The following is a 27,265-nucleotide window of genomic DNA, read 5'->3' as shown; positions in this document are numbered from 1 at the left end:
AGGTATTCCACCTGAGCTGAGGAAAAGAGCAAATCCTCATCCAAGCTTTGAGACCCGATTTCTCTTTTCCTCATCGCGTCTATGAGTCGGTATCTCAGGTATTCCACCTGAACTGAGGAAAAGAGCAAATCCTCGTATCCAAGCTTTGAGACGTGATTGCTCTTTTCCTCAGCATAGGTCTGTAGCATGCAGCCGGTATCTCAGGTATTCCACCTGGGCTGAGGAAAAGAGAACCACGTCTATATGAGTCGGTATCTCAGGTAAGGTATTTCACTTGAACTGAGGAAAAGCAAATCCTCATATCCAAGCTTTGAGATACAATTGCTCGTTGCCTCAGCATAGGCCTGTAGCATGCAGCCGGTATCTCAGGTATTCCGCCTGGGCTGAGGAAAAGAGAACCACGTCTATATGAGTCGGTATCTCAGGTAAGGTATTTCACTTGAATCTTCTGACGCACAACCTCCACGCACTGATACGATCCTACGCCAATTCACGACATCTCTCTATCTCTCTCTATCTCTATCTGTCCTTGTCTTTTTCCTCCCTCCATTTGCAAAATGTAGAGTTCACGCATCGCATGGCTTATCTTTTGCTCGCTCATTTTTCTTTGTCGGCTTTGGTTCACATCGTCGTCGTCCGCTTTTTCATTGTCCGTACCGCGCCGTCGTCGTCATTTTCGCGTCGTCATCTTTTCCATCCACCGTATCGCAATCGTTTCCTTCCTCTACACTCCGGCACGCTCTCTGAGGAAAAGAGCAATCACATCTTTGGTAAGGCCCATAGCATGCAGCCAGTATCTCAGGTATTCCGCCTGAGCTGAGGAAAAGAGCAATCGGGTCTCAAAGCTCGGATATGTGGGCCTTACCAAAAGCCTCATATTCGAGTGCGATTGCTCTTTTCCTGAGCCCAGGTGGAAAGCTCAGATACGAGGATTTACCTGCACGACTGTGCTATATCGCGCCTAAGACACAATATTTTCAACACTGGCAGACCAGTTTATTACTTGCCGTTAGCATAAAGCTCAAATTTAAAGGTTCTCCCAGCTTTTATGTCTGGACTGCCATTTCTTGAGCTTGAATTTGAAGGATGTAAGGTAACTTAAGTTGGGACTGCTGTTTCTCATCTGTTTCTTTCACAATACAGGCCTCTGCTTGGATGGTATGTCTTTGCAAATCTTATATTACGACACCATCCAAATTAGAAGTTATCCCGATTTGGATCTTCCAACATTGTAAATTAAACCATTTATAGTCTAGACCGCCTGCGGTTGAAAATTTTACCATTCCGTTGTTTCAAGTCTGATTTTCCAAACTCCAACCACCGAAAAATGGTGGATCCTGCTGTGACAATTCTGTCCAAGAGCCTCTGTAGGCTTATAGATGACCTACTGCGTGATTCATCGCCGTATGAGTTGCTGATAGGTGACAAAATCAATGACAATTTGCTGCAAAGAGCCAGGTAAGGGAATCTCACGTCACTGTCCAGAAAAACTTGACAGCTGGAATTTAAGGACTAGATTGTGGGCCAAGTGGCAGGACATACGTCTGTCCAGTACTGGTAGTGATGTCAAGGCGAATGTCATTGCCGAGATTGAACTTACCAGGGCTGCGGTCATAATAGCCTATGCTGTGGTTAATCCCCGTAAGTGTTGATTTGATGGTTGGGGGGTCTGTCATTCATTATGTTGCCATAGTGCGAGCGGATTTGGATGCAGATCGGTTTGCGGACAGTGCCAAGGCGTCCCATCCATCGCATGCTGACAGCCAAAGACATAAGCTAGCAAAATATTTCCACTGTCCTTCGTTTGGTTCAATATCGGAGCCGGCAACATTTGTTGACAGGCATGGAAGGATCCTTGCTTGGTATTTGCCAGAAATCGTGGTGCCTGATAGAATGGTATGAATTTGATTTGATTACAGTTTAAGTCCTTTTAATAAGTTATAATTAGGATCGTGTCAACCAGTCCATCAAATTGCTGAGACCTGCCTTAGATCAGTCTTTGCCCAAGCCAACTCAGAAGGCAAAGCAGCCTTGGCGTTCTCAAGGATTTGTCATGCCTTCAAGCGGGGGAGAATTTGGAGTAGGAAGGGTGACTTTATGCCCGGGAGGATTCATGCAACGCCATGAGGTAACTCTGTATTCATATACTTGCCATGATACAGAACTAACTTAAATGGGCTAGCGGCTTCAGGATGACTTGTACCAATCAAGCTCCCTTTCTTCACCTGCAGTCCGAGATTGGTTGTCCGAAATAACGGTAACTGAACATTTGTGGTCCGCTATCACCAGTGTTATTGCGCCAGATCAATATCAGGCTGGTGTGGAATCTGTTGCTAATATGAAGGATACGGTTCGTACCTCAGATCCTGTTGTTTGGCCCTCGGAGTTTTCTGGATTGGAAGTTATTGTCAACCGAGAGACGCCAAATCACCGAGACCCCGGAGCATCGCCTTCATTCTATGACCTTTTGGTGAGCCTTGGCAAAGGTCACCGTGCCGTACTAGCTCTGCCAGATCTGGGTGCCGAGCTAGCATATCCGCCTGGCACTATGGTTTACATTTTAGGGAAGGTGCTGGAGCATGGAGTGCCAAGGTGGGGTGATGGGGAGAGAATTGTGATTGCACACTTTGTCAAGGATAAAGTACATGATAGGCTTGGTGTACCGAGACCAAAGTTTCCAAACCAGCGGGATTTTCTGAATAGAGTGGGGGCAGGTAAGAAGGGGGGTTTAAAAGCCATTCGGAGATCAAATAAGAGCAGGGGACGAGGAGTAGTTTCCAGAAAATAGATATCCCGATTAGACAAAGCTTGTGATTTTAAATCGGTTGACTTCTCATACACTGGAATATTTCCTCGGTCTAAGCACTATCCTCAAAAAAAAGGCAACGTCTCTCAAGGCTATTTCTTATTCTTTCCAACATAGAGGAAAGTTATCAAAACAAAGGATCTGGATGTTGATTATGTTGCTCACGAACCTACAAGAGACAAGAGGGGAAGGAAATCCCTCTTGGGTTGAGTCTTGTGCTGATCAGCTGTATCAAACTTCGCCAGAGCCTACTACCAGCCCAAGAAAACGAGTTAAAGAAGTACACACAGAATCACCAGACATCCAAGAAGAGGATTTAAATCAGGAAATGTTTGGTGACTTTGTTATTCACGTAGAGGCTGCTGAGCAAGGGAGAAAAACAAAGGTATGTCTAACAGGCCATGGCTTACTAGTAATTGTTTCTCATCAATGGCATAGACGCAAAATGACTTCATATCAGAGTATCTCGCTCACCGAGATGCGTATCTAGATGTCATCTTGGACTCAGAGAAATTTGCCACCACAGGCATCTGTGAGACTTGCCAATGCGAAGATAGTTCCTTCCGTTGCACAACTTGCACTGGCGACCACAGCTGGTGTCGCCCTTGCCTCCTCGAATCACATCAGTCATTGCCTTTCCACAAAATCCAATTTTGGAATGGCAAGTGCTTTGAAGACGTCACTCTTTCTGCCCAAGGATTTATATGGCACATGGGCCATGGTGGAAAGTCTTGCCCTTGCTACGGAGTTGGACAAAGTCACCTTGATCAAGATTCTTCTGTGATTATTGTACATTCTTCTGGGGTGTTCACACACAATGTGTTGTGGTGTCGGTGTCCAGGATCACATCACGAACATCACCTGCAGCTGCTCCAAGCAGGACTATTTCCCGCCAGTATCACACGCCCTAGGACTGCGTTCACCTTCGAAGTACTGGATCATTATCTCATTGATGCCTTGGAATGCAAGACTTCGGCAATGAGCTTCTTTGAGAAAATCCGACGGCTGACAAATAATGCTTTTCCGGATGCTGTCCCGGTGAGTAGAATTGACAATATCATAATTCTAGCTCATACTGAATGCAAACTCCCATCTGTAGGATCGATATCATGAACTCATGAGAGTGTCTCGACTCTGGCGCGACTTGAAGAACCGTAAATGGTTTGGATTTGGCCATGACATGGAAGCACCCCCTAGTGCAGGAGATCTTGCTCTATTTTGCCCTTCTTGTCCGCAGCCAGGAATCAATATGCCTCTTATTTGGGAGCAGAAGTACGAAAGGCAAGTCAATTCCAGCAATCCTTGTCTGCCAGACTCCGGCCAGTACCCACTGTGCATAGCGCAGCAGTGGTCCTGGCTGGTAATATGTGTCAGCTGAGTCCTGGCCGGTACCTTTTGTACGCAGCCCAGTATCAGTCACGGCCGACCATTTGTCTCTACTGGCCAACCTTGTCTGCCAGACTCCGGCCAGTGTCCACAGTGCATAGCGCAGCAGTGGTCCTGGCCAGTAATATGTGTCAGCTGAGTCCTGGCCGGTACCTCGTGTACGCAGCCCAGTATCAGTCACGGCCGACCATTTGTCTCTACTGGCCAGTAATGTGTCAGCTGGCCGGTACCTTTGTACACAGCCCAGAGTCAGGCGGGGCCGACCATTTGTCTCTATTGGCCAGAAGTTGTTGGTTCCAGATAACTCGTGGATGCTGACTTTTTGATTGCAGGTGGCTTGTTATGAGAAGATTTGTGGTAGATGGAAACTTTACCGCTCAGCACATGAACATGCGACAGCCTCAGCTTGACGTCTTCCTCTCAGATGGTTTAGGTTATATGGTAACAGACGGAGATTACCAAGCTCACTTGGCTTCAGCTATGGAGAGTAAAGAGGTGAATCGATTTGCTTTGTATTGTTAGTGGTGGCTAAACCTGTAGAAAGCGATCCTCGTGTAGCAACCATCGGGCCGTCAATGCAGCAAACACAAACAGAAGCAACCTCCGAGCTACAGGGGTCGGTGCCACTGCTTGTGCTCGGCATGGATGTTTTGTTCCCCACTGCATAGTGGACTTTCAGAAGGGTGAACGGCAAGTTTTCTTTCATTTACTCAATCTAGGTTAAGACGAGCCTTGGGCTTGACATGCTGACAAAATCACTTCAAGCCACATGAATATAGATTATTCCATTTGCAATGCCATTAAGCATGCTGCTGGCAACATTGACAACTCCCTGATCATCTATGATGTGGGGTGCCAGTGGAGCCTTAACTTCACTCAACGTGTTGACAACTGCCCTGGCTTGGCACTCCCAGACAACACCGAGATTGTGGCCACAGTGGGGAAATTTCACTTGAGCGCTCATAAACTTGCCTGTTTTGCTAGATACAGCTTAAACTTCATTCAAGGAGCTGGGCAAGTTGACGGGGAAATTCTGGAGACACTTTGGGCTCCCTTTAACAAGATATCTCCCACAGCACGTTCTATGAGCCAAGCACACCGTCAAGAAATTCTTGATGATCATATGCGTAACTCAAATTGGAAAAAACTTGTCAGAATAGGTAAGTGCCTATATTTGGAATGAATGACATCACAGTTTCACACTGATGCAGTTAAGACGCTCTTGAGAAAGTACAAACGGGCCAACAAGGGCATTGAAGACACTAGGGTGCCATTTGAAGAGCTTACAGGATCTTTGGATGTCATCAAAGTGAGGGCGTGGGAAAAAGACGAGGAGAAGGCAAAGGAAGAACGTGGAGAACATCTCAACATTTACCAGCTAAAGATAGATAAAGGTGAGCACTTCGAAGCTTCTATTCAGTTCCCTGTGCCGTACATTCTGATTGGGTGATTGGAAGCACCAACAATGGCAGAAATACGGCTAAAATTAACTGAATCAGAATATGCTGATACAGGGAGGTTGGGATCAATTTCTTGGCTCATTGACGGCATCAATATAGAGGATTCACAGTATGTTGTTTCATCATATATATTGATGGTGATGACGTATTTCTAATTACTATCTAGGGATGCACTCAGGGTAGCTATTCGGCAGCTTCCCAAAGATGCGTCTGCAGTTCAAAGGGCTGCAGTTCAAGTGAAACGACAAAAACTGGCTGCACGTATTTCGAAATTTCATGAAATTGCTGATGCTATGACAGAGGGCATCGAAGTCCATGCAGGTACTGAGCACATGGATGACATCAGATTTTGCACTACAGATGTGGTGGAGGAAGTGCGGGAGGCTGCAGATATTGAAGACGTGTTGGAAGAGATTGATGAGGAAGTTCCTGCAGAAGCCATGGGCATTTGGATGCCATCTTCAGTGCTCCGAAATGAGGCTTTAGCCCTGGGCTTGCACACTCTGCAAGCTGAAGAACTGGAGTTACGAAAGGGTCAAGCAAATGATTGCTTGGAAAAGTTACGGCAGGCTCTCGGTCATAAAGCGATAATTTACCGTCAACATTTCCGAAGTGCAGATTCCACATGGACAGGAACCAGGTCAAAGCAGGAGGCTCTACGATGTCGTATCAAAATAGAGAAGTGTGTCCGAAGGTATCAAAGGGCAAGGGGTTCGATGCAGAGACTAGGGGCTGATGAAGATACTCTGAGGACGATTTATCAAGACATTCAGCCACACCAGCTCAGTGTGGACAAGGAAGTGACGGAAGAGAACAGATATGGGCAGGGATCAGACAGACTGGCTTGGTTTTGGAGAGTCAACAACGGTCATGATTCGCAGGAAGATGTGTGGATGGATGAATGTAAGTCATATCTAATATGCCTATTTTCTGCAGTGACAGGTATTAGTCTACAGGGTAAATTGGTTGAAAGCTAAGGCTAGATGGCAAAGGTGGGAGGAGGAGTTGAGATTGGTCCAACACGAAATGGGTTGGACAGTGAGTTGGTTTAAATACAGGATGGAAGAATGGGACCAAAGATACCGACAAGCTACAAAGCCTGGTCATCAAGCTTATGCACATCGACAGGTGCTCTTGTGGGGAAGATTTGCATTGGATGCTGAAAATTCATTCAAAGACAAGATGATTGTAGTCGTTTAACAGTCTTTGCTATTATAATATCAAAGACTTATCTAGCCAATATATGATAGTTATGGTGGTCAGGATCACTGCCTACACGTCATACTCTAGAGCTGGCCCATTTATACTTGCAGATAGTACAATTTGAATGACTAACTCTCAAGTGATAGTACTAAAACCAACATCTTTCTTGATAATACTTTGTCTAAGGTATTAGCCTGGAGATGGCTCGGCTGGCTCTGGTATCAATGTCTGAAGTATCGGCCTGCCTGCTTGTACATACCTTGGTCCTGATCCGGCCAGCTCTGTTATCAATGTCTGAGGTATCGGCCTGCCTGCTTGTACGCCCCTTGGTCCTGATCCGGCCGACTCTGTTATCAATGTCTGAAGTGTCGGCCTGCCTGCTTGTACACAACATGGTCCTGATCCGGCCGACTCTGTTATCAATGCCTGAGGTGTCGGCCTGCATTTCTGTACATGGCCTGGACATGCACCGGCCGGCGTTATTATGAATGCCTGAGGTGTCGGCCTGCTTTCCTGTACATGGCCTGGACATGCACCGGCCGGCCCTCTCATCAATACCATCAGGAAACCTACACTTTCCTTATCATTCTTGAGTTGTTTTAGATACTTGGGTTCTTGACCATGATGCTCAACATCACATAAGACATGAACACTTAAATATATTTGTATACTTACATTATCTACTGACACTGATCAACTTGCATAAGTCAAATATCCTGCTGGACTTGAGTATCTTAGAAGTGCAAGTCATGGAAAGACTTGGCCAAGTATTATACAGTTATTCAACAATGTGTAGGTTTTTCCTGATGCCCTAAGTTGTTGGCTGGTACTGATGTATGTGTGTAGGGAGCCTCACTTGGGTGGTCGGCCAGTACCAGCCCCACACCTCTGGCCAGCACCAATGTACATGTACGAGCAGTGGTCGGCCAGTACCAGCCCCACACCTCTGGCCAGCACCAATGTACATGTACGAGCAGTGGTCGGCCAGTACCAGCCCCACACCTCTGGCCAGCACCAATGTACATGTACGAGCAGTGCAGTGGTCAGCCAGTACCACCCCCACACCTCTGGCCAGCACCAATGTACATGTACAAGCAGAGGTCGGCCAGTACCAGCCCCACGCCTCTGGCCAGCACCAATGTACATGTACGAGCAGTGGTCAGCCAGTACCACCCCCACACCTCTGGCCAGCACCAATGTACATGTACAAGCAGAGGTTGGCCAGTACCACCCCCACACCTCTGGCCAGCACCAATGTACATGTACAAACAGTGGTCAACCAGTACCACACTCACTCGGCCAGTACCACCCTCACACCCTTGGCCGGAGCACCAATATACATGTATAAGCAGTGGTCGGCCAGTACCACACTCACACCGCTGGCCAGCACCAATGTACATGTATAGGCAGTGGTCAGCCTGTACCCACATATATAGACAGCCTCACCTGAGTGGTTGGCCAGTACCACTCTCACACCCTTGGCCGGCACCAATGTGCATGTACAGGCCGGTGCTGGTTGGTACACATTCTACAGCCATTTGGCACATCCGGGGCACCACTTCTACATAGGGTTATGACTGAAGTATGTGCAGATGTGTGTACCTATCACACATGGCATCAGCGGGAAGGGCTATACGTGAGAAGAGAGATATAGCGGATTGCATGGTGAAGCTGTCCAGCACTATACTTTTCAACAGAGTAAGTGGGACTTAGTAGAACCGCTCGGTGCCGTCGGAACTTGTACACAACAGCTCAAGCGTAAGCTGCTCCAAACCAGGCATACGTCTCAGAACTGACAGGAGCTGCGGCAGAGTAGGATCCGGCTGAAAGGTAGATTCCATCCGGCTCACATGTAGAGTTCGAAGCCCACTGAAAATACACGTCGAGCTGAAGTTACATTCCATAAACTTGACGCTCCGAAGTTGGGGTGCTCGTCCTTGAAAAATGTTGTCTGATATGCGCCTGACGGTTCCTCATCGAGCACGCCCCACGGCTGAGAATTTGAATGCTTGAAGTAACGGTGCGGGCTGCGATGATAAGCAGTCAAAAATGCAATTGAAACCCAATGGGGATGAGCGCAATTGGAGGACTTTAATTCTAGGTACTATCACTCCTGGGGTTCTGCAACATTTTCAATAAATCTTTTGTAACTCCTCAACCACATCATATTTTCTTCTACAGATTTGCACCATTATAGATTCATAGCTGCTCTATATGAATCTGATTTTTTCTGATTTTAAGGATTTTGTGGTGGAGTGTCGGATGAAGGCCGAGAAAATTCAGGGTCTGACTGGTATTCTGCAAAACATGGTCACGTCGTGTCACACATCGGCACAGTAGCGGCTTTCACTTGGAGGAGATTGAATTTCTTACACACTCTCCTATCTGCTGTCACGCTTTCATACATGTCGTCAATCCTCTGTCTATAGCATCTTAAAACAAGAGAATGGCCTCTATCGAAATTGTGTTCTGACACCCTGACGAGGTGTTTGATATGCTCCGGGTGTAACTTTTTGAATATCTCTCTAGGATCTATGGGATCTGGATCATTTATGATTATACAAGGTTGCAAATCACCACTATTCTGTCTCTCGCAGCTGCAACACTCAAGAAAATTTTATTCTACTTGGACAATACATCATCTCTAAGTAGCCTACATACACATGAATTTTTTCGAGGTGATTCAAGCAGCGCATTGAGGTGTTTTGAACATTTTGCATATTACATGCCAGTTGCAGATTCCCAGGAGTGATAGTAGCTGTGAAAGAACTTCCCTCACATGGTCGTATAGCAAGGGCGGTACACTGCATGTGATGACCAAAGCAGCTTTCTTCGACCTCTCAAGCATGACGGCTGACCAACGAGCAGAGACACAATCGATGTATGCCCACAGAGTCGTGCACTCAAGGGCGACTTGGGACCAATGCCTGCAGACGTGTGTGACTATCACACTAGCAGGAACACGACAGCGGGATGCGCCCCTAAAAATCTTAACAGTCTCCTCTTCGACGATGTATGTAAAGATAGTCGCCAGAACCTCAGGTAGGATGTAAGATATACCTGCGAGAGCATTCCCGCGAGAGCGAAGGACACGCAAGGACTCAGTTATTGCAACCATGTCTTAGTCGAATGTAGCTATGTTTTGTGGAGGTGGGTGCGACACTGCTCGATGAGGGTGGTCCCTCTTCTAAGAATAGCACCTAGGGAAGCGGAAAGTGTCATCTTGGAGGACTTGACAGAGTAATCAGTATCAGTAGAGTCTATACGGAATCTCAAAAAGAATACCTCTCGTTTTCGAAGAGCTCAGAGTCAAGCAGTTTGAAGCAATATGATTGTCTCCTGCGTCAACTGCTGACCTAATACAGACTTGATGGTACATCGCGTCGGAGATCCAGCCTTTACCGCGTACCTAACATTTCTTCGAAGAAAGCTACAACACACTTTCAGTCAAAAACGTCACTCCTGGGATGACGCACATAGTGCATCAACAAGCGCCTGGTACCTTTTCCCACGTGTGGAAAAAACCATGTACAGTAGACTTGCTCATAATGCATAAATAAATTAAATAAAAACAAATCCGTAAAAAATCATTTTTTGATGCACAAAACTATCCATTAGCAGCAATATCTGGACCAGGTACATTACTATCAATGGGTCGCTGTGTGTGTCCGAAAATAATTGTGTCCTGATTTGTTATGAATTTTTATGCATTATGCATTATGAGCAAGTCTACTGTAGGTCCTTGTAGGTCCGACCTCAACGATCATCTGTACCAGTCATTATTAGCAGCAGGATGAGGCTCTCTATTCTGGCATTTATTGCATTGTCACTGCAACCTGCTACTTCCAGCAACAATGGACAGAGTACCTGTTCCTGCAACGAACGTGTAGTATTAGAGACGGCCACTGAGGGAGGTATGTCGCACGACAAACTTTTGAAGATTGTGTTTAACCCAGGCAAAGGATGGGGGTTATTGAAGTGTGAGTGCAGCCATGGCTACTGTTTTCGAATCATTTACTAATACAGTAGACTTGCTCATAACGCATAACGCATAAAAATTCATAACAAATCAGGACATAATTATTTTCGGACACACACAGTGACCCATTGATAGTAATGTACCTGGTCCAGATATTGCTGCTAATGGATAGTTTTGTGCGTCAAAAAATGATTTTTTATGGATTTGTTTTTATTTAATTTATTTATGCATTACAGTACACTATCTCATAATGCATAATGCTGGGACCCCCTTCACCACTATGCATTATGAGATTTATGCATTAGTACATATGTCACGCTCGTGACAAGTTGTGACACCGTATGTGTGTGATAGAGCATCCGAGTCACCAATGGAGTATATATCTAATGAAAGTAAGCATCTATTGTAGTCTGTGTCGAGTGTAGAAGCTCCTCATGTCGCAGCTCAGCACGGAAAAGACGGATCTGTTTCAACAGCTCAAGTGGAAGTGTTGAATCAGCATTTCCGAACTGGAGGCAAGCCCCTTCAAGCCGCTGACACAGTGCAAGTGTTTCCGCACGGGAAACCTCTGGTTTGGCATCCTCTTCTTCATTGGACTCAACCTCAATCACCTCACCGCTTTTCTCTGCTATCTCCCGGTTCACTGCAGCAACAATATCCTTATCTCCACCTTCAAACCCCAAATCTCCAACTTCCTGTTCTTCAGCCGGCTCAAGAAACTCGTCCAAAGACAGCGGCCTCCCAAAAATGCGATTACGAGTCATCAAATCATGGAGAGAGGTGGTGACTTCATCCTCGAGGGCTGTGAGTTGAGTGAGAAGAGGTCAGCGAGCGGGAATTCAAATTTTCAGGCCGGTTCGGTGAGAAGCTGCTTTCTCGAGTTGTTCGACTGCGCTTGTGGCTGTGTCAGAGTCCCCTTCCGCATCCATCACAGCCTTAAAAGCAGGTCTCCAATCACCATCGACATAACGAGTGCCGAGGATTTCTTTGATGCGTGCCTCTGCATCAGGCAATGACATCTCGGTTACGGCAAAATCTCAAATAACATGCCAAGCGGCTGGGTCTGCATGTGGTAATTGACTCGGAGAGGATGGTAAGGTTTCAGAATTTAGTGGAGTGTCTCTAGTGTAATGTATGACCGAGATCAATGATGCAAGCGAGAAATAAAATTGACATATGGCTGAATTTGGGTGTGATCCCAGCAATTCTTAATTGTCATTGATAAGACTCCTCTCCATGCGGTGCGAGCCATCAACATCCCTTCAAGGATATTGATTTTGTAAATGTCACGTTCACCTGCTTCATCGAGATCAAGTGCATGTGCACAGAAATTGCGGCGGTACAGTGCCTTGAAGCAGTGGATGATTCCCACATCGCAAGGCTGCACAAATGGTGTCATATTAGGCTCAAAAAATTCGAGCTGCACATTTGTTGGCTCGAAAGATATTGTGTGCGCGGAGAAATTGTCCACAAATAGACACACATGTTGATTCTCACGGCGCATCTTGGAATCAAATTTCTTAACCCATCTGTACACAGGTATCCAGTCAGTACTTGATTGATGATGGAATCTAAACTAAGTCTCTTACTCTTCAAAGAGGATAATTGTCATCCAGGCCTTCTTGTTGTTGCGATAATAGAATCCGCGCTGCTCGGGTGACAATTTCTTAAAACATTGGGGTTTCTTAGCCTTCCCAATGTAGATTGCCTCGAATTTCTCACTTCCATCGGCATTGCAGGCAAGACCGATAGTTATGCGGAATTTCTCTTTTTTCTTCCCACTCATTTGCTTTGTTGAAAGGCCACAATCTGGTGGAGCACTACAGTGATTGAGCAGTGAGCTTGGGTGAAGAAGTAAGCTCAAGGGTTCAGACACTTACAAAGGAAAGAAACTCATTTCGTCAAAATTCCATCAATCTCAAGGTGCGAATTCTGATAAGATTTCTCTACATTGTTTTTGTTCAACTTCAACAGCATCAAGGTCAACTGACCCCGCTTCCCCATGCCGTCGATGCTCACGAATTTTGTAAGCCTTACAAAATGGTGTCAGCCACCCATCCCCTGAGAGCTGTTCCTCCTCTGGCACTTCAAACAACTCTTCAAATCTCTGTCGCTTTTCCTTCAGCATTGATCCATTGACTTGCTCTCCTTTCTCCTCCATGTGCCTGACCCACAAAAATAGTGCCCTCTCGACATCAGGTCTAGTTACAATACGTGGCCGTTTCGATGACAAAGCATTTGGATTGTCATTGATGCGTGCTTCCAAAACTGAACGTTCCCTTAGCTTCCGCGATAAAGTTGATTGTGTAAAAATCAAAGCCCCTGTCTGGAGGCTCTTGAAGTGATTCACAATGTCATATTGTGAGACTGTTGGGTGTGCATCAATGTATGCAAAAACCATCAACCAGTCACTGAGAGTGAGGTTTTGACGTGCTGTGCGCACCGCCGGTTGTGCTGAAGTCACCGGAGTATTTTTGACCTTTGGTTTTTTTTGCTGTTTCTGGTATGGTGGGGGTGTGTCTCGAGGTTTGCGTTTCCGAGCAGACTCGGACATGGTAGATGGGGTAATTGAGGTTGGTTCCTTTGACGACGTAGCATGAATAAATGCATATGCTGACCCGAACAAGATCATTGACCGGCCAAAAATGCTATCTCATAATGCATAATGGTCCCGTAGGTCTATGCATTATGCATTATGCATTATGGTTCAATTTCTCACTGGCCCACGGTGGGACCTTCCAAAGTTGATGCATTATGAGATAGTGTACTGTATGAGCAAGTCTACTGTATTAAAAATGATCAACAGCGTTTCTCGACAAGCCATTACAGGTCGCGGACGGATTATACGGTCACATTGATCACCTACTCAGTAATGAAGGCTCTGCCTTTAGCTTGACAGGAAAACTTGATTCTTTGTCTGCTTCAGCGCACACACTGTACAATGGATTGGAATTTCCAAACATAGGAAAATCTGTTTGGGACAAAGCCATAGAGCTCAGTCCAAATATCCAAGGGTATCCAGAAAAACTCCTTCAATATGTCATGGCAGTCTATCCCTCCGAGAAGATATCGGAGTTCAGGATGTCTATGGATAACGTTGCCAGCACGGCTACCGCACTTCACCAAGCCTTCAAAGGCGCTGTAAGGCTGAGTGTGAGTTCGACAGGGAATTGTGAACGAAACGATGCAAAAACAGGGGATGAGTTTTGATAGTATCGAGACGGGTTGGAAAACGATTGAGACAGAGACTTTCTGTGAGGCTTTCGGTCGTGCTTGGAGCGGGGATCTGACTCTAGGATTCGCTGTAGGTATGAGTGTACATGGGCGATATATATACGTTTTCGAGTACTTGACTAGGCCGGAACGAGAGCAAGGAGCATATGGCGAGGTGAAAATACTTCGGTGAGACAAGGGTATCGTGAAGTCTGAGCACAAGGTATAGTAATGAAAGAGAATGGAGAAGGGAGATGAAAGGAATGTATCCACGTAACTCAGATGCGAAGAGTTGCGCTCTTCGCATCAATGAGTCACGTGGACGACTGCGACCGCGTGGTTCGTTCGTCTTCATTTTGAAGCTTGGTCGGCGTGTAGAGAATATGGAATCCTTACAGCGCCGCAGAAGAACGTGGCATTCCTCTCGACTCGGTATCAGAAGAACTTGGAAATAGGTTCCGTGCTCTATTTGAAGAGCTTAAAGAACAGTTTCCGCCACCCGGGGAGGCTTCTGGTCACGAGAACCGTACGGTCATGATCACTACGGTGCTTGACCGCATCGAGGAGAGTTTTCTACAGGTCGCCATCAACCGCGGAATGAGCGAGGAAGTCTTGAAAAGTCACTGCAGTTCTCTCAAGTCTGGTGTTCAACATATCGTGGTCACCATTGGTACGTCACGAGTGATTCACTATTCCGGAACATTGACAAGCCAATATCAAATGATACAGGGGACCTTTATGAACAGCATCCCGAGCTCGCGTGGACCCTCTCGTGCATTGCGACTGGTGCAATATTTTCCCAGGGGATTCTTCTCACAATTCTCCGCGTATTTGGTTTGGGGGCATTGGGACCAATCAAAGGTACATTTTTGTACGACCGCGGCGCTGAGCAGCCCACTGATATGATGTTTTAGGCACAGCTGCTACGTGGTTGCAAGCGTGGTTATTTGGCCCCGCCGTCCCGAGGGGTAGCTGGTTTGCGGTGCTTCAGCGTCTTGCTATGACAGGTGCAAAGCTTTAAAGCTAGAACTTCTCTAAATATCATACCCTACTTTGTACTAACGTCTGCAAGTGACAACTTGTTATACGACATGTGCCTCTGTCTGATCACCTGGCCCAGAAATTGCTTATTGTGGCTAGATGTTGTGAGCTGCGCCCATGGCAGGATCAACGGCCTCCTTAAATTTGAATTTAATAGTAGTCATTCAGGATGCTATTGACGGACAATGGATCCCTGATGAGTCGGTCGTCTGAAAGAGTTGTGCCCACTGAAAGATATGAAATGAAGAGCCTGAAACGAAACAGGGAGACCTAGGGAGTTAGATGTTGGATCGGAATATGGGATGAGTGAGCCCGTTACATGTCATCCTAGTCATTTGGAGACTTGGGAAGAAACGAGTGAATGTCGACGAAAATTGAAGTGATGAATGGACGCGTCCGAATGAAGGATCAATCGACCGAACTTTCATCTGTGAACAATCACTACGCGCGAGGGTAGGAAGTTATACCATCATCATTATCGTGGCTCTCATAACCTAAGATCACGACGAACGATGAAATACATTTGGTTGCGTGGCCGAATCATGTAGTTCCGAAAATATTTATGTCGATAACAAGTGAGAAGATGAAAAACGCAGAACTCTAAATCTATGGAATAAATCGGAATGTATGCATCACGTCGTCTTGACCTTCTGTCTACGTTGTTGAATGTCTTCTCTGGTCATGCGCGTACCAAGGAGGGCGTCCCAATGGACGAAGAAAGGAGTCGAAAAATTGGACTTGATACCGACGGCCTGTAGAGATCATCAACGCTGTTACTTTTTTTCGAGAACAGACGGAAGGAGCATACCTGATGATGTATGTCATGGTAGTCTGCATTATTTCCGCTCATCATATGGAAGGGGTCGAAGGGGAAGTTGTAACCGCAGTGATCGTCGACAGTCTTGCATGTGACGAACGCGAAGAAGAACATGGACTGTCGAACGGAAAGGTGTGTGATGCGCTCTGCAATGGCTGTACCTAGGCTGTCCACAAAGAAACCCTCGACAGGATGGTTGTATAATGCCCCGAACGCATAGGGGACGTAGAGTCTGTGGTGCATGGAGTGGATCTTCGTGTAGAAATACTTATTCATGTGCATCAAGCGGTGGAAAAAGTATTGCCAAGTGTCGACGATGAACCTGGAAAGGCATCAGGGGGAGTCAAGACAAACTCCGAATAGCACGTACATCGCGAATAAGATCTGCGCTGCTGGAATTCCCCACCAGTACAGCCAATGGGTCATCTCAGGTCCCCATAGCTCCAAGAATCTTGCCCCTGTCTCCTCACCCAGGATATGTATCACGACGGAGACCGACGTTCTTCCCAAGTCCTCCATCTCGCTCTGACACCGCGCAACCGAGATTTCAGGGGGCTCTGTCAACCATGCTAAACCCAACATAGTTTGCATCATATGCTGGAGTATGGCAGCCCATACGACCTCCCAGCGCGTCGCCAAATTCCTAGACTTGACCTCCTCTGACTCGTGAATGCGGTATTTATCGAACCATTTCCACCGAGAGATGTCAAGACAGTGGAACATTAGAGACATGGACCAAAAGCGACCACGGGCGCGGCGACTGCGACATAGATGTCTGGACTGCCTAGGCTGTCGAATATGTTTTGGCAGAGAAAGAAGTAGAAGGGAATTTTGATTGGGGGAAGGCATACAGTTTCGCCGGTCATGAAGGATGGGCATGTTGAGTTGATTGCTGTTGAGGAAAACGCTCCTCCGAAGAAAAGGTGGAATAGTTCATGCATTAAGTAGCTTGTCGCGAGGGATGCAAGGGGATGCAGTGGCACGTTCAGGGCTTGAAGGTTCTATAAGTAATTAGGATTATAGCTTGGGGGAATATCTCCCCAGGTTCTCCGTGCCAGCTACTGGCAATGAATGGACGCTGACTCACCGTTGGGCACTCCGCTGGCATCACTATTTACAATGGTACCGCGGCGCCAATTTGCCTCCTAGGCGAGTCATTCATTCTGTATGAGGGTCGTCGAACAGCACATATTCCTTCCCGCCAAGCAAATGTATGTTGTTGTCATTTCACCGTGGACCGTGGTTGCGCGACAGCATTACCATATGCGTGACGTGAAGGCAGACACGTATGTGTTCGCTGCATATTTGTCTCAGAGTTGACAGCAGCTGCAACAGAGTAGGATAACAAGCAGGCCCTATTCTTCTTACATCTAAAATTTGAAGCCCGCTGAAAACAGACGACATCCAGTTGAATGTGCATTGCATAAGCTCAACGTTCCGAAGTTAGGGCGCTCGTCCTGGGAAGATGGCATCCAACATGGGCGTGATGTCTGCTCGATGATGGTTTACCAGCTTCGTGAATTTGAATGTGTGAAGTAACGGTGCGGGCTGCGATGATAAACTATCCAAGAGTCACCCTGCTGACATGTTCCTGAGCATGTTGTGGCAGTGGGAGTATTGAGCCCGTTGTTGCTGGCGAGGCACATCGAGTAGAAGGTATTTGTCCAGCCCAAACTGTCTGAGTTCTCAGACTCAACGAATGTCATCCTTTCTGGGCTTGCAGTAAATGCAAAACAGCACCATTATTTGGTAATGATTGAATCAACTCACTTGACATATAATGAGAGAGAATCCTCAACTGCAGTTTCTCCGTGCCAGACAATTATATGTCCTCGTCTGACTGCCTGGCCCGGAAACTCCTGGCTAGATGTTGTAGCTATGCAGCCTACACCCATAGACACAGGATCAATGGGAAAGAGTTGTTTGAATGTGATGGTAGTCATTTCAGGATGTTTTTGACGGACAGTTGATTCCTGGCAAGTAAGATTGACAGGACGGTCGTCTGAAAGAGTTGACCTAGCACTTCAAGTTGCCATGCACACTGTAAGACACGAAATGAAGGATCTCGAAACGAAGCAAGGAGTGGGGAGTTAGACCTGGATTGGAATATGGAAAGAGTGAAGCCATTCCATGTTGTCCCAGTCGTGTAGAGACTTGGGGAAGAAACGAGTTGCACGTGAACGTCGACAAAAATTGGAGTGAGGTCAATGACGCATCGGAATTCAAACTCTGATAAAGGATCAGGCCTCAGGCCTCAGGCCTGATCAGGGCGCTTCCTAAGTAGTAAACGGCCAGCTGCTAGCCACAGTCACGAGGAGAGGTTTATTAAATTATTTTGCGGTCGAACTGAAGCACTGGCACGTGATCCGACGCGAAACAAACAGAGGCTTGCGAGGATCGGACGCGAGTTAAACTGAGGCCTGGGGAATGCGAAATTGTCTTACGAGTGTTCTCGACAATACCATGCCAAAACGCGAAAGGGAGCGGTGGGTGGTTACAAGCAAATGCACGAGTGGCTGGCGGTGACGAGAAAGACTAAGAACATGTCTGGCGTAAGGCCACTTGATTAGTACCAATTTAGTAGTATGTTCGCGAGCTCACGACTAACTAACACTGCACCCAGTACCGAATTTTCGAATGTGAACACGAGCTAAGGTCACTACGCGAAGGGGGAAGGAAGTTATACCATCATCATTATCATACCTCTCGTAACCTAGGATTATCATATACAGCAAGAAGCGTGACGAACGATGGAATACATTTGGTTGCGTGAGTCGTGTGGTTCCGAAAATATTATGTCGATAAAATGTGAGAAGACGAGAAATGCAGGAAGTCAAACTCCAAATCCATGTGATAAAATCGGGATGTATGCATCACGTCGTCTTGACCTTCTGCCTACGTTGTTGAATGTCTTCTCTGGTCATGCGCGTGCCAAGGAGGGCGTCCCAATGCACAAAGAAAAGCGTTGAAAAATTGGACTTGCTACCGGCAGTCTGTAGGCATCATCAACACTGTTGCTAGTTTCGAGAATCGACGATTATAAAGGAGCATACCTGATGATGTATGTCATGGTAGTCTGCATTATTTCCGCTCATCATCTGGAAGGGGTCGAAGGGGAGGCTGTAACCCGAGTGGTCGTCGACAGTCTTGCATGTACTGAACGCGAAGAAGAAAATGGACTGTCGAATGGAAAGGCGCGCGAGGCACTCTGCAACGCCTGAACCAAGGCTGTCTAGCAAGAAGCCCTCGACAGGATGGTTGTATAATGCCCCGAACGCATATGGGACGTAGAGTCTGTGGTGCACGGAGTGGATCTTCTTGTAGAGATACTTGTTCGTGTGCAACAAGCGGTGAAGGAAGTATTGCCAGGCGTCGGCGATGAACCTGAAAGGCATCAGGGGGGGTCAAGACAGACTTCAAATAGCACGTACATCGCGAATAAGATCTGCGCTGCTGGAATTCCCCACCAGTACAGCCAATGGGTCATCTCAGGCCCCCGCAGCTCCAAGAATTTCAACCCTGTCTCCTCACCCAGGATACATAACACGATCGAGACCAACGTTCTTCCCAAGTGCTCCATCTCGCTCTGACACTGAGCAACCGAGATTTCAGGGGACTCAGCCAACCATGCTAAACCTAGCACAGTTTGCGTTATTTGCTGGAGTATGACGGCCCACGCAACCTCCCGAGGCGTCACCAGATTCCTAGACTTGACCTCCTCCGACTCGTGAATGCGGTATTTATGGAGCCATTTCCAGCGAGAAATGTCAAGACAGTGGAATATGAGAGACATGAACCAATATACGAACACCGGTGTAGCAAGTGAGACGTAAATGTCGGGAATGCCGTCAAATAGGTTTTGGCGGAGGGAGAAGTAGAAAGGAATTTTGATTGGGGGAAGGCATACAGTTTCACCGGTCACGAAGGATGGGCACGTCGAGTTGGTTGCTGTTGAGGAAGACGCTCCTTCGAAGAAAGGTTGGAAGAGTTCATGCATTGTAGCTTGTCGAGACGTATCTGCAGAGGCACGTTCAGGGTTCGAAGGTTTTATAAGTAATTATGATTATGACTTGGGAGAATGTTTCCCCAGTTTCTCCGTGCGTTGCGTCGGTGCGCGGCTGTAGTTTGACATCGCACTGATTTTTCGATATATTGATGTTGATTGTTGCAGCGAGCATACTAGTAGGCAGTGCTACTAGGACCCCTGAATATAGGCGGGGAGGCCAGCTGACGGTTATAGACGGTTATCCGGACAGATTTGGCCCAAAATTGAGTCCGCCAGATGTCATCCAGACGGGAAATCCACTTTTTGGTCGAATCCCAGAATGCGGTAGCTGGGGGTGTAGACAGGTGTAGACCTGATATATTGTCCGGACATATGTGCCGATGATCAACCGTCCATGTCCAAGTTCGACCTAGTTGAAGTTCTAACGACAGAGCAACATGTACACTTGTTTGACTTTCTAGATCTTCTTCTTTCTTGATTCAACTTGATTGCATTAGCAAACGGCTGTAAATCTGAACTGTCAACCTCCTCGCGTCAGATACTCAAAGTTCAATGGATTGAATTCAACATCATTTACCCCGTAATATTTCTTCGAAGAAAGCTCTACGACACGTTCAGTCGAAATTGTTACTCCTGGGACGCAGATATGATGAGATTTCGCCTGGTGTCCTCCCTCCACTGTGGCGGTTGTGGTATTTTCTTCGCGTTTGCCTACCTGGAGCACTACCAATGCCAATGTCCCAGCGTTATCATATCTAATGATTATGGGAGGGGTGATACCATCTCTAACTGCGACGCTGGAACAGGTCGGGCGCCGGCTGGGTCTTCTCCGAAATGCTCCGAGTCATGACCATGACAGGCGAATCCAACCAAGCACCAGACTCTTCTACCATTCCTACTATGCCACAATTTCAGGATGAAGGCTCTCCAGAAGATGTTTTCGTATTTTCTTCGCACTTTGTATCAAGTTCGACCCATCTCAATTGCGGTATCCCTCACAAGCCAAAAGGGACTACTAAACATCCTTATGTTGTAAGTAATACACCGCTGTCCGCCTATGATATGGAAGTACAGTACAGGTTGGCTCTGTTCCAAGGTAATTTCTAGTGGCGAACATTCTATATTAACATTTGCATGTTATCTGTCAGCACACCTACGTCGACGGTTTAAGGAAATCAGTCGTCATTTTCACGTCTTGCGTGGCTCTGGTACTGCGTAGTTGCCACACGTTCTCGTCCCCATTTTGTTCGTTCTCGTTCAAGGAAGACTCTCGCCACCGAAAACACGAGGCAATGAAACGATTTCCGCCACTTACACTATCTTCAAGTTGCTGTTCCATAAACCGACACTGGAATGTGGCGTACTAGGTTGTCCAAACTGCATCTCATCGCATAGGTGCAGAGGTTATAAGGATGTACGTGCAGTCTATTCCTCCCATCATCCTGATATTACTCTTCATGTGTACGCGTATCTTTAAAGCTCGACATGCATGCGGCTGCCCCGCACCCCTTCTACGAATTGGACCCGACTACAGAACTCACGAGGGACCTTATACACTCGTAAGACATCCGTTCTCCTTTTAGTCGCTAATTTGATTGGAGGACTTCGTTACGTGCAGGACTGTCTTCGTAGCAATTGTAAGCGGAGCACATTTCACACCATCCGCGTCCATGACTGCAGGTATTGTATAAACGAGTTAGTACTTTGTTTAAGCACCAGCTGCGGCATAACAGTGAAATTCAACAGGATGCAGTACGAGACGGAAATACTGGCGGAATCATGTAATGCGATAGCCTGTGGCACACGTCTCTAAACATTGTCTTCGTCGCAATCCTGTCCAGGTCCATTTTGCCGCATCTGCCTTGTCTCGCAATGTCCTTTCGCCTTTCGTTTCAATTCCCACTCGATCTTCGCGCTTTTCCGACCTTCGTTATTGCGGGAAAAGGGGATGCTATCAACTTAGCCAGGAACACGGTTTCGAGTATTCGACGTCCACAGTAACTATGTCGGCGGCCCGCAACAAAGTGTCCATGTCCATGTTTTGTTTTGTTTAATCCTATTTATTGTCACTCTAGACTAGCTTAATGTCGACAGTACATACTGTAGTGTCCATCCTTCTCTGACATATCACATCCTACTTCATACTTCTACCTGAAAGCGAAAGCGCTGTATATAGTATGTGTTCCTGTCAGCCAGCTGTTGACGACCTGAACCTCAAATTTCTCTATTCACCGTTGTTGCTAGAGTGGTGGGCTGCGCCTATGATATCGCAGGATCAATGGGAAAGAGTCCTTGGCCTGCTTGAATGTTATAGTAGACATTCAGACGGACAGAACGTTGAATCCTAGCAAGTCATGGGGTATGATAGACAGCACGGTCGCCTGAAGGACTTAATAATATTAATGCAGGTTTCAAAGGACGCCGCGACAGGCCGCGACACCCATTTGTGAACATTTTTGCGTAGGGTACAGGCAGGTACCTACCCGCATACCCATCAAGAAAAGCGGTGACATCTATGTAGCTTAGCATCCGCACTAAAAATATAGAACCACCAAACCCTGATATTGTCGCGTAGCTAAATTATAACCCATCAAGGAGCTCTGGGCCTGGATACGAGGCACAACACAGCATATGAAGACCCCATGGCCCGTATACTGAAAATGTAGATCTGTCGTCGATGTAGCAGTACGAAAAACTGCATGGATTCTCTCGATCTCTTGATCAAAGGTGAACTGTTGTTGTACCATCTGGATTCTGCGGATCTTGGTAAAAACTGCGTAGAATATAGGACATCCTTGAATAATTGCATGAGGATCAGATGAAGTTTCGTCAAATACTGTATTACTGTCATACGCTCCAGGAATTCTACCCTATTGCTTGTTATCCCGGTCAGTTACAAACTTGAGAAGAGACTATTTAACGTCGACGACGCCGGAATTCGAGCTCTGACAGAAGATTACGAGTCGCGCCCGATTCTGTTGTTAGTGGGGGGACGTTCATATGCGAACAGGGGCCAATACTTATCACTGCGCGAGGGGGGAGGGGGAGAAGGAAGTGAGATCACTATCATTCACATTATCGTAGCTCTCGTAAAGTAGGATTATACAGAAAAAGCGTGACGAACGATGAAATACACTTGGTTGCGTGGCTGAATTGTGCGGTTCCGTCGATAAACAGTGAGAAAACGAGAAATGCAGGCACCAAATCTCTATGCAATGAACCGGGATTAATAAATCAAGTCGTCTTGACCTTCTGTCTACGTTGTTGAATGTCTTTTCTGGTCATGCGCGTGCCAAGGAGGGCGTCCCAATGGACGAAGAAAGGCTGCGAGAAATTGGACTTGATCCCGATGGTCTGCAGGCATCATCAACGCTGTTACTGTTTTCGAGAAAAGATAGTTATAAAAGAGCATACCTGATGATGTATGTCATGGTAGTCTGCATTATTTCCGCTCATCATCTGGAAGGGGTCGAAGGGGAAGTTATAACCGCAGTGATCGTCGACAGTCTTGCATGTACTAAACGCGAAGAGGAAAATGGACTGTCGAACGGAAAGACGTGCGAGGCACTCTGCAACGCCTGAACCTAGGCTGTCCAGCAAGAAGCCCTCGACAGGATGGTTGTATAATGCCCCGAACGCATATGGGACGTGGAGTTTATGGTGCACGGAGTGGATCTTCTTGTAGAGATACTTATTCGTGTGCATCAAGCGGTGAAGCAAATATTGCCAGGTGTCGACGATGAACCTGGAAAGGCATCAGGGGGAGTCAGGACAGACTTCGAATAGCACGTACATCGCGAATAAAATCTGCGCTGCTGGAATTCCCCACCAGTACAGCCAATGGGTCATCTCAGGCCCCCGCAGCTCCAAGAATTTCACCCCTGTCTCCTCACCCAAGAGACGTATCACGACGGAGACTAACGTTCTTCCCAAGTCCTTCATCTCGCTTTGACACCGCGCAACCGAAATCTCAGGGGACTCCGTCAGCCATACTAAACCCAACATAGTTTGCGTTATTTGCTGGATTATGACGGCCCACACGACCTCCCGAGGCGTCGCCAAATTCCTAGACTTGACCTCTTCAGACTCGTGAATGCGGTATTTATCGAGCCATTTCCAGCGAGAGATGTCAAGACAGTGGAATATGAGAGAGGTGAACCAATATGCGAGTACCGGTGCAGCGAGTGCGACGTAAATGTCGGGAATGCCGTCAAATAGGTTTTGGCGGAGGGAGAAGTAGAAAGGAATTTTGGTTGGGGGAAGGCATACAGTTTCGCCAGTCACGAAGGATGGGCACGTCGAGTTGGTTGCTGTTGAGGCTCCTCTGAAGAAAGGGTGGAAGAGTTCAGGCATATTTGTCGTGGTGGATCTGCGGTAGCTCGTTTAGAAGGTTTTAAGGATCAAGCAATGAGGATTATGGCTTGGGAGAAGATTGCCCCGGTTTCTCTGTTTTAGCTGGCAACTTCGCTGGCACCGCTGCTTACTATGGTGCCGCCGGCGCCAATCATTGTCCTATCCTGCTGTATTAGGGTCATCGAAACAGCACAGGTTCCGGCCTTCCCGCCGAGAAAATGTGAATAGCTAGTGTTGCTATTTTACGGACCGTCGTTGTGCAACATCATGATGATCAATTACAGCCATTTTCAAATGTAATGGTACTGGCACCTCAATGTAAAACAAAATGATAACATAGACCACAAAAGGACTTGAAGACTCGAGTTGTAGTACCGTGAGTCCGTGACGTCTCAGATCTCAGCTTCTGAATCTTCTACGACATGGGTTGTGACCCGAAGACTTTCAAAAGTGCAGAGTTCATCAATGACTCCGATAGCTCGGATGACGACGGTAGCGTCCTTGATATCTCATCAACATCTTCCGATTCCGATAGCTCAGGGTCATCAACGGCATCCGGATCGGGGGCAAAATGGAGGTCTTCGAGATTGAAAACGCGTGGACGACCAGTGTATTGGCTCTTTGGCTTGACAACATTGCCAGTCTCGTTGTAGAGCTTCTTGATTCTATAGAATGTCATGCAGGAGAAGCCAACACAGTCAAGGATCTCACTGAGTCTAAGAATTCTTTGTTCATGCAGGCGAATAACTGCGAGCTTCAAATCGGACGAGATCTTTCTGTTGCCCATGATATTGATGATTGTGGTATGCAAGTCTTGTAAAAATTACGCTAAGTCCTTTTCGGTCTAAATATCGCGCGACTGATTATCGACGCGATTCCTCGGAGGCAGACGCGTATGCTGTATACACGTGACTTGGACAACATTTCGCAAACACCCCGGCCTTAGTACCCGCACTAGCTAGCTTCTTCGAACTTGATTTCAAGCTTCAAGTTGCACAGATGCAGCTTCGTGTCGCTCGAGCCCTTGAACATACGTCGTCGATCAGGAAAATCTGTAACAACGTTTACGGTGCCACTTCTTATGATCTTGAAACTTGAGATCGCCGGGTGCAGTACTTAGAATGAGCTGCGATATTTGATTGGAGGTTGATGGTGTTGAACACGGTCGAGGTGGACTTGAGTGCAGGGATTGTGGATGTCTTTCTCTAAGCTGCGGAGGTCCATGAATTGTGCGTTTTATGCTGCCTCACTGCATTAACCTGCCTCGTGTTTCCATGACGCCTGGGATATGAGCGGTATTGCTTCCACACCCCATTAAGGCTGCAGTAAGAACGTTCCCTGTTATTATGCATGGTTTCTTCAACAGTATAACTCTCCCCGCGCCTCTGCACATGGGTGCATCTTGTATCTCCAACCGTTGTACGCCCCTCGCATCCAATTGTGATAGTGCGGTTAGTACTTCCTGGGTCTCGAATTCGGCCGTCATCCATGATAGATGACCGCATGAATCATGTCTTGTTTTTCATGTTCGAACAGTTAATCCACTGATGGATCATGCAACCTGTCCGAACGGCCACGGCTTCTGTACGTCGTTCCCCCTAGTCGCCTTCTCTATTGAAGCTGAAACATACTTCGCTTACTGTCATATCGTCTCTTTCATCCCGTCAACTCCCTTGCAAGATATGCATGTACATTGGATGCTGCTGAATTCCTCTCTTTTCTCGTGCTACTAATTCTATGATGAGGGGTTTCCACCTTCAAAGGGCGGCATTTTATCCAACACGTATGTGATGATATTTTTCAAGAGCGTCACAGCCTTGCTTCCAGCGTTCTGCTCGTCGCTCAGCACAATCCTCAACTTTGCCAACTCCCGGTCCAACTGTTCTGTTTATATTTTTTACATTTACTAACCCTTCCCAATTCTATCCCCATGGAAATTCTGCATCTCGTAGTGGTGAAACGCGGTCGTCAATTCTACTAACTTCGGCAGGCCCTCACTACAGCCTTGCGGTCAATTATTGATCTACTATAACTGCGGACGTCCGGGAAGGGAACATCATCTATCATGGAATAAATGGACCCAATCCTTCCACCGGGAACCCAAGTGTGTCACAACACCCGAGTCATTCTTTTTGTAACAAGGAACTCTGAATCATTGTCCTTTGGGACAGGGGTGTCCGACTTATAATCTACGACGCGCACCAGTGCGACCTTCTTGTTTTGGTAGCGGTACGAACACGCGAGCTCATTGTCGAGAACATTGCGTTCACTCAGAACTTCACATATTCTTTAACAATGTACATGCGTACTTGAATCACTCTGAACAATCGGCCAATATCACTACGCGAGGGGGAAAAGAAGTGATATCATCATCATTCACCACAATTATCGTACTTATATCTCATAACCTAGAATTAAACATCAAGAAGTGCAGTGAACGACAAACGGAACATTAGGTTGCGTGTCCGAATGGTGTAGTTCTGAAAAGAATTATTGGAAGAGAAAAAGAGCAGGCGAGAAATCAAGAAAACCAAATGTCTATGTGCCACAAAATCGGGATGCGTCACGTCGTCTTCACTTGTTTTCGTCGTTGAATATGCGCGTACCGAGGAGAGCGTCCCAGCGGACGAAGAAAGGCTGTGAGAAATGGGACGTGATGCCGGCGGCTTGCACGCCTCATCAAGGTATTTTCGAGGACAGACGGTAGTAAAGGAACATGCCTGATGATGTATACAGTGGTAGTCTGCATTATTTCTGCTACTAGTCCTCCGAATGCGAAGCCCACTGAAAATATACGATGTCCAGTTGAAGTTGCATTGCACAAGCTCGACGCTCTGAAGTCGGGGTGCTCGTCCTTGAAAAATAACGTCTGATATGGGTGTCACAGATGACTTCGCGGTGAGTGTGTTCGGCGACCGAGAATGTGAATATTTGAAGTAACGGTGCGGGATGCAAGGATGAGCAATCCACAATGCGACTGAGGGCTTTGATTCGAGGTAAC

The 27,265-nt window shown here is 46.9% G+C and overlaps 9 protein-coding genes across 9 annotated transcripts; 3 read left to right on the top strand and 6 right to left on the bottom strand.

Annotated features, from left to right (window-relative positions):
- Positions 1–3,244: 3,244 nt before the first annotated feature.
- EDB91DRAFT_1063261 (uncharacterized protein) lies at positions 3,245–6,852 on the top strand (the record flags this gene model as incomplete). Its single annotated transcript, XM_041314600.1, has 9 exons — positions 3,245–3,844; positions 3,906–4,078; positions 4,525–4,687; positions 4,737–4,911; positions 4,972–5,356; positions 5,420–5,586; positions 5,650–5,761; positions 5,819–6,555; positions 6,602–6,852. Coding segments are annotated over 9 exons (2,763 nt in total), but the record flags the coding sequence as incomplete, so codon positions are not given.
- Positions 6,853–6,990: 138 nt separating this feature from the next.
- On the bottom strand, positions 6,991–8,197 carry EDB91DRAFT_1087727 (uncharacterized protein; the record flags this gene model as incomplete). Its single annotated transcript, XM_041316274.1, has 6 exons — positions 6,991–7,020; positions 7,115–7,302; positions 7,326–7,482; positions 7,544–7,613; positions 7,712–8,038; positions 8,151–8,197. The coding sequence occupies 6 exons, from the start codon at positions 8,195–8,197 to the stop codon at positions 6,991–6,993; spliced, it is 819 nt and encodes a 272-aa protein (XP_041170168.1).
- Positions 8,198–9,667: 1,470 nt separating this feature from the next.
- EDB91DRAFT_1032968 (uncharacterized protein) lies at positions 9,668–9,967 on the bottom strand (the record flags this gene model as incomplete). The annotated part of the gene is made up of 1 exon (XM_041312755.1): positions 9,668–9,967. A coding segment is annotated over one exon (300 nt), but the record flags the coding sequence as incomplete, so codon positions are not given.
- Positions 9,968–11,217: 1,250 nt separating this feature from the next.
- EDB91DRAFT_1087726 (uncharacterized protein) lies at positions 11,218–11,853 on the bottom strand (the record flags this gene model as incomplete). The annotated part of the gene is made up of 2 exons (XM_041316273.1): positions 11,218–11,636; positions 11,793–11,853. The coding sequence occupies 2 exons, from the start codon at positions 11,851–11,853 to the stop codon at positions 11,218–11,220; spliced, it is 480 nt and encodes a 159-aa protein (XP_041170166.1).
- A 1,713-nt stretch (positions 11,854–13,566) lies between these two features.
- On the top strand, positions 13,567–15,167 carry EDB91DRAFT_1351131 (uncharacterized protein). The gene is made up of 5 exons (XM_041326115.1): positions 13,567–13,975; positions 14,031–14,138; positions 14,426–14,717; positions 14,777–14,908; positions 14,962–15,167. Exons 1-5 carry the CDS (start codon positions 13,877–13,879, stop codon positions 15,066–15,068), a joined length of 738 nt encoding a protein of 245 aa, XP_041170165.1. The 5' UTR covers positions 13,567–13,876; the 3' UTR covers positions 15,069–15,167.
- A 553-nt stretch (positions 15,168–15,720) lies between these two features.
- On the bottom strand, positions 15,721–16,487 carry EDB91DRAFT_1087724 (fatty acid hydroxylase superfamily-domain-containing protein; the record flags this gene model as incomplete). Its single annotated transcript, XM_041316272.1, has 3 exons — positions 15,721–15,840; positions 15,897–16,227; positions 16,276–16,487. The coding sequence occupies 3 exons, from the start codon at positions 16,485–16,487 to the stop codon at positions 15,721–15,723; spliced, it is 663 nt and encodes a 220-aa protein (XP_041170164.1).
- A 2,291-nt stretch (positions 16,488–18,778) lies between these two features.
- Positions 18,779–19,902, bottom strand: EDB91DRAFT_1087723 (fatty acid hydroxylase superfamily-domain-containing protein; the record flags this gene model as incomplete). The annotated part of the gene is made up of 3 exons (XM_041316271.1): positions 18,779–18,898; positions 18,959–19,289; positions 19,337–19,902. The coding sequence occupies 3 exons, from the start codon at positions 19,900–19,902 to the stop codon at positions 18,779–18,781; spliced, it is 1,017 nt and encodes a 338-aa protein (XP_041170163.1).
- Positions 19,903–21,171: 1,269 nt separating this feature from the next.
- On the top strand, positions 21,172–21,906 carry EDB91DRAFT_160838 (uncharacterized protein). Its single transcript, XM_041326273.1, has 2 exons — positions 21,172–21,470; positions 21,530–21,906. The coding sequence occupies exons 1-2, from the start codon at positions 21,324–21,326 to the stop codon at positions 21,722–21,724; spliced, it is 342 nt and encodes a 113-aa protein (XP_041170162.1). The 5' UTR covers positions 21,172–21,323; the 3' UTR covers positions 21,725–21,906.
- Positions 21,907–22,878: 972 nt separating this feature from the next.
- EDB91DRAFT_1209632 (fatty acid hydroxylase superfamily-domain-containing protein) lies at positions 22,879–24,497 on the bottom strand. The gene is made up of 3 exons (XM_041320751.1): positions 23,705–24,497; positions 23,326–23,656; positions 22,879–23,265 (listed from the first exon to the last, which is right to left on the bottom strand). The coding sequence occupies exons 1-3, from the start codon at positions 24,262–24,264 to the stop codon at positions 23,146–23,148; spliced, it is 1,011 nt and encodes a 336-aa protein (XP_041170161.1). The 5' UTR covers positions 24,265–24,497; the 3' UTR covers positions 22,879–23,145.
- Between the last annotated feature and the right edge of the window lie 2,768 nt (positions 24,498–27,265).

The sequence above is a fragment of the Suillus paluster genome, assembly GCF_016628075.1.
Source record: "Suillus paluster strain FC165 chromosome Unknown EDB91scaffold_144, whole genome shotgun sequence".
Taxonomy (NCBI): domain Eukaryota; kingdom Fungi; phylum Basidiomycota; class Agaricomycetes; order Boletales; family Suillaceae; genus Suillus; species Suillus paluster.
This window is presented reverse-complemented; position numbering and strand designations above follow the sequence as displayed.

Bases quoted from the DNA above. Each gene is read 5' to 3' on its own strand.
- EDB91DRAFT_1351131 (XM_041326115.1), top strand. From the start codon at position 13,877: ATGGCAGTCTATCCCTCCGAGAAGATATCGGAGTTCAGGATGTCTATG. The intron at 14,139-14,425 runs GTAGGTATGAGT...GTCGGCGTGTAG, and splicing joins ATCTGACTCTAGGATTCGCT to AGAATATGGAATCCTTACAG. The intron at 14,909-14,961 runs GTACATTTTTGT...ATGATGTTTTAG, and splicing joins GGCATTGGGACCAATCAAAG to GCACAGCTGCTACGTGGTTG.
- EDB91DRAFT_160838 (XM_041326273.1), top strand. From the start codon at position 21,324: ATGTACGTGCAGTCTATTCCTCCCATCATCCTGATATTACTCTTCATG. The intron at 21,471-21,529 runs GTAAGACATCCG...CGTTACGTGCAG, and splicing joins ACGAGGGACCTTATACACTC to GACTGTCTTCGTAGCAATTG.
- EDB91DRAFT_1209632 (XM_041320751.1), bottom strand. From the start codon at position 24,264: ATGCCTGAACTCTTCCACCCTTTCTTCAGAGGAGCCTCAACAGCAACC. The intron at 23,657-23,704 runs GTACGTGCTATT...ATGCCTTTCCAG, and splicing joins GCGCAGATTTTATTCGCGAT to GTTCATCGTCGACACCTGGC. The intron at 23,266-23,325 runs GTATGCTCTTTT...TGATGCCTGCAG, and splicing joins ACCATGACATACATCATCAG to ACCATCGGGATCAAGTCCAA.